Source organism: Mus pahari, chromosome 6, assembly GCF_900095145.1.
Source record: "Mus pahari chromosome 6, PAHARI_EIJ_v1.1, whole genome shotgun sequence".
Lineage (NCBI taxonomy): Eukaryota > Metazoa > Chordata > Mammalia > Rodentia > Muridae > Mus > Mus pahari.
Genome location: NC_034595.1, coordinates 106,843,576 through 106,848,985, shown reverse-complemented (window position 1 = coordinate 106,848,985; position 5,410 = coordinate 106,843,576). Strand labels below are relative to the sequence as shown.

At 44.0% G+C, this 5,410-nt stretch overlaps 1 protein-coding gene across 6 annotated transcripts in view; it reads right to left on the bottom strand.

Annotated features, from left to right (window-relative positions):
- Positions 1 to 659: 659 nt before the first annotated feature.
- Positions 660 to 5,410, bottom strand: part of Ube2j2 (ubiquitin conjugating enzyme E2 J2) — a 14,291-nt gene continuing 9,540 nt past the window's right edge. For 4 of the 6 annotated variants that reach the window (XM_021200239.1, XM_029540337.1, XM_029540335.1 and 1 more), the window contains 4 exons: positions 3,100 to 3,202; positions 2,876 to 3,014; positions 1,962 to 2,042; positions 666 to 1,295 (listed from right to left, as the gene is read on the bottom strand). In XM_021200239.1, coding sequence (XP_021055898.1) covers positions 1,011 to 1,295; positions 1,962 to 2,042; positions 2,876 to 3,014; positions 3,100 to 3,202 — 608 coding nt within the window. In that variant the 3' untranslated portion in view covers positions 666 to 1,010. Of the gene's footprint in view, positions 1,296 to 1,961; positions 2,043 to 2,875; positions 3,015 to 3,099; positions 3,203 to 5,410 lie in introns of all 6 variants that reach the window. The other 2 variants (XM_021200237.1, XM_021200238.2) reach the window with 2 other exon arrangements.

Here is a 5,410-nt window from a genome sequence, read left to right as displayed (position 1 = left end):
CAAAATAGACAATGTCACTGCCTCCACCTGGTGCTTTACAAATGTCAGCTTTCCCAAACAACTACTGCAGATACATTAAGCAAAATCTCAAAAGAGATGACATCCATAAGGGAGGCAAGCGACTAAAAGCTGAAAGCTTGCCAGCTTACTTAAACCTGGTGATGTGTTCTGGGCAGTTTCCCTTTCCATGATCTGTAGAGGTCAATATCTTACATAGGTCACCTGGAAAGGATGGTGTAGCCTACCTTAAGATAAATGAAAGAACTTGGAGAAGCATCAAAATACACAGACCCAGTCTACTGTCTGCCAACATAGAAGGTTGGCTTCTGCCCAACTAGACATAAAGAATTCAGATAAAAGGCTAGAGACACTAAGGGTTCCTACTTCTCCATCACTCAAAGGAACTGAAAGAACAGAGAGGTACTAAGGTTGACAGCAATACCCAGGCCACCCACGAGCCTTCACTGCAGTCCTCAGTCACTGTTCTAAGTGTAGTACTTTTGTGATACAAAAAAAAAAAAAAAAAAAAAAAAAAAAAAAAAAAAAGTGAGTCTTTTCTCTCACTCCTAAGCAATTTTACAATGAGACCAAATCAGCCCTCTCCTAGACCAGTCAGCCCACTTAGTCCCACTGGAGGCTTTTAGAACACACACAGAGTATTTGATAGGCATTAAAGTTTTATATTTTTAAGTGACCAAATCTAATAAAATGAAAAACAAAACAAAACAAACAAAACAGGTTTACTAAACAGGTTCAAAAGACAACACAGGAGATAAGCAATAGAACCAAAGCGTGAGTGGCACTGCCCACGACAACCTCAAGAGGGAGTTGAGAACCTCCAGTCTCCTCCAGATCACATTTTGGTTTTTGCTTTCTTTTTAAGGTTTTTAAAAAGTGAAGCCCAGGAGTCCGGCAGGCCACCCTGTGCTCAGCAGCATGTCCATCACGCCTGCATCAAGCTCTGGCCCCTGTGTCCCTCAGCAGCAACTGTAGGTTGTGGCTTGTGAACCTCACTCCTGTGCTATGCTTCTCAGCACGTACTTGACNGTGTAGGCAAAGGCCGCAAACCCAACTATAACAAACAAGTTCGCCAAAGCGCCGCCCAGGAGTCCATGATGCCTGTTGGCCTGTGGGAGCCCAGCAAGGTTTGGGCCAGCAGCAGGTGCATGCCCGTTGAGGAGCTGGATCCCATTCTGGCCACGGTGCATCTCCCCATCAGGAACCACGTCTGGCAAAGGAAGATTCTGGGGCCTGTTACTTAGTTCATCTTGTGCTTTCTGTTTCTGTTTAATTTCCTGAGAGAAAAACACAAAAACCCTCAGTTGTCTTAACCTGTTTATTTGGGAGCAGAACTCAAGTTTTTATAAGCTCAGATCTACCACCCAGAACACAGTTCTCCATTCCTCTGCATGAGATACTAATCTGAGAATAGCTTTTCATTCAATTTTACAGGTAAAGAAAGCAAGCAAGGTGTCAGCATCATTCCTCTGTGCCTGAATCGAGTGGCAGCGATGCCGAGTGACAATGAGCTATCAAAGGCTACACCACCTTCTAGCCCACAGTATATGCCCAGTCCTTGTAGGAGGCAACTCACGGACCTCCTGGTTACTGGTGGCGGATTCCTTGAGGGATGGCCACTGATCAGTAAGCATGCCTCTGTGTGGACACTTGTATATGTTCCTCAGAGTCTCTCCCCCATCCCTAAGCTCTGTCTTTCCCACACTGTAGGGTCCTGGAGAAGAGCTAGCTCTGTCACCCAATAGTGTGTGCACCTGGAGGCATGACCAGTACGGACCCTTCTATGTCCTACAGCAACCAGGAGGGCCTGCGATCCCACTACAACAACTACAGGAACACAGCAGTAAGCACACAAACACAGTTTCTCTTTGGAAACAATAAAATCTGAAAGTGTTTTTAACAAAAAGGAAAACAAAACTAAGTTCCAACTTTTGCTTTCTTACCTCCACAACTTCAGGAAATAATTCACAAAAGACTTTATCTTTTAAATTAAACACTAGACTCTGTGCTGCCAGCTGTTTTTTCTAGGAAGAAAGAGAAGGGAATTATCAGCCAGAAAGCTAATTTTAATTTGTTTGTTTTCTTAGACAGAATTTGTCTGTATAGCTCTGGCTATCCTGGAACACACTCTATAGACTAGGCTGTCATCAGACTCAAGAAATCTGCCTGCCTCTGCCTCCTGAGTGCTGGGATTAGGGTTAGGGTTAGGTGTGAGCCAGCATTGCCCAGCTAACTTTACTTAAAAAAAAAAGAGCTGAATATGGTGGTGTACACCTGCAATCCCAGCATGTAGGAGGCTGAGGTAAGAGAATCACTACAGATTTGATGCCAGTCTATTCTACATAGGTGAGTTCTATACACCATATGCTAATGAGATCTGAATAGCAAAGCAAAACAAAATCTCAAACCAGACACGTGTAATCAATATTATAGAAAGCATCTAAAATGCTCCTTTTCCCCCCAAAAAAATTAGTCTTATGAAGGCATACTTATATTTTGTTATCAATTATCATGAAACATGATAAATAAAACAAGCAGGAAACGTGTTCTGTGTCCCTACATCAAGCTTTACAAGTCTCCTGAGGAGTACAGGAATATCACTGATGCTTAGCAAAAAACAAAAGCAGAGTTGGAGACAGAATTGGACAGCGAGGCCAGAAGCCATGGTGTGAGGCAGCCAAAGCAGAGATATTTCTATAGTGTGACCAGGAACACGGAACTGGTTGTGGGAGACCCATACAGCCTCCACCTGCTCCAGAAGAAAACCGTTCCATGTCTAAGGACAGAATCAGCCCAGGATGAAAGGTTGGAGGCCACAGTGCCACAAGGCCCCGGGCGAGGCGCTACCACACCTCACCGTGAAGTCCGATGTCTCTATGCTCCCCAGGGTGGGGCCTTTCTCCACCATAAAGCTCAGGAGCCCTGTTAGAATGGTGGAGACGGACCACGCTGGATTCCATGTATCTGGGTGGAAATCTGTGATGGAGAGACACAGCCTGAAAGAAAGTGATTTTGTAAGCAAGAATGCACACTTCCCATGAGCACAGACAGCTCAAAGCATTGCATCACCAGGAAGCTTACCTTGTGTTGCACTTAAATCTTCCATTGGGGGTTATCATGTAAATACTAGGAGGCTTAAATGGAAATTCTCTGGGAAAAATTAGTTTTCCATGATAATAGCCACCTACAGCAAAAGAAAAAAAAAAATGTATTAGCCTTGTCAACATCCAATGTAACTGCTTCTCAACTCCCAACAACCTTACCCAGTTTCTAGCTGGCATTCCCAAGCCCATGGTCTCCCACTGTCCTCTCCTTATGCTGGCTCACAAGCTTAACCAACTACTGACTTTTGTTTTGTTTTGTTTTTTTGTTTTTCGAGACAGGGTTTCTCTGTACAGCCCTGGCTGTCCTGGAACTCACTTTGTAGACCAGGCTGGCCTTGAACTCAGAAATCTGCCTGCCTCTGCCTCCCGAGTGCTGGGATTAAAGGCATGAGCCACCACACCCGGCTCCAACTACTGACTTTATTCTCCAGGGCTTATGCTATTGTTCAACACTTCAGCCTTTCCCCCAGTATCTGACTCTTCATCTATTACACCTGTACCCATAGGGGACTATAATTACCACTTGTCCCACTACAGCTATAGAACAACCCTTTTCTCTCCCAAATCTTCATGTTCCTCCCTTACTGAGAACTACATCATCAGTAAGAACTACAGTTGCTTTAGATCCCTGCCTCCTCCATGACTTCATTTGGTTCCTAGCAAATACATTTCTAGCACCAGCATTTTTATCTGCAGGGATGAAAAGAAGCACCCACTTGCATTTCAAAGAAAAGGACCACAAGAATGGATGTCAAGCATGAGCTTGGTGAAATCTACACAACACAACATAGTGCAAATCAGATAAGAAAACATGCCACTGGATATCAGAGAACTACTTACAGAACACAAATGAGGGTTGAAGAGACGAATCAGAAACTAAGAACCAGCTATGCAAGCACTAAAATCAGAGTTTGCATTCTAGAACCCACAGAACAAGATGGTATGATTCCGGGTATGCTTGCAACTCAAGCAATGAGGGCTGCTGGGGCTTGCTGACTACTAGTCTAGCAGAAACATTACAATTCCAGGTTCAGGGAAACCCTGCCTCAAATGGAATAGAGAGACCTGACAACCTCCTCTAGCTTCTTCACATGAGTACACCAGCACACACACGTGTATCCACACCCACGGCGAAATGTGATTTCTTGTATATAAATACACATTACTTATCTTTTGGTTATGGTGGTGAGTAGACCTGGAGCCTTTTGCACATGCTAAGCAAGAAGTCTACCACTGAGATACATCCCTAACTTAAGACACAGGTTAAATTACAAAGGATACTCAGTGTTTATAGGTGGCTAAAGGCCTCACCTTCAAAGCGTGAGGGTTATTTTACCAAATAATCTCAACAACACAGACCCTCCCCCCGAAATCAAAGTGTAGTTCTTGCCATGGGACAGAGTCAGCAAATGTCCTCTACAAGCCTACCCAAGAAGAGCACAAAGAAGAGTCCCAGAGGGATGGGCCACAAGCATAACCATGGCCCAAGTCTAGGAACAGACACCCAGAGAACACAGAACCATCGGTGCCTTTAAGGAAGAAAATAAAATAAAATAAAATCAAAAAAGGTCCTTTGTCCTTTCATGTAATGTTTAAAGTGAGCCTTTAATATTGCTAAAACATGAAATTAAACATTAAATCCACAATTAGTGATAAATTTTTAGCAAATTTTCCATAGGAAGTCAATTTTGTATTCTTGGGACAGGTGTGTCCTAGAGCACTATATAACAGGACTGCCATAGAGCTCAGGGCAAAAATGTGGAATTACAGAGGACCCACTAGGAAGGCAGGGAGGAAGGGACAGAATAGCTCAAAAACCAAGGAGCACATCAGAAAAGCAGTCATCAACAGCAACATATACCAGAGGACAAGAAACTGAGGACTGAGCAAAGCTCTTGACCAAGACAAGTAGTATTCCTTATATACCCTGAGAGAATGTTATCTATACCTACCAAAGGTTAGTCTCATTGGATAGGGACAGCTGAGGAGATGCAGAAAAGAGATTCAGTAAGCTGGCAGCCTGAGGGACAATACCCACAGATGATACAGAAGAGGATAAAAAGATGGGAGAATAGGGAGTACACCAGCATTGACAGCTAAGACACTAGAGTTATAGATCAGGAAACAGGCCAGGGTTGAGTTGGCAAGATCTGGCAATCTCCAAGGTTCTCTGCTTATACATCTTCCAGAAGCTGGGCGTGGTGGCGCACGCCTTTAATCCCAGCACTCGGGAGGCAGAGGCAGGCAGATTTCTGAGTTCAAGGCCAGCCTGGTCTACAAAGTGAGTT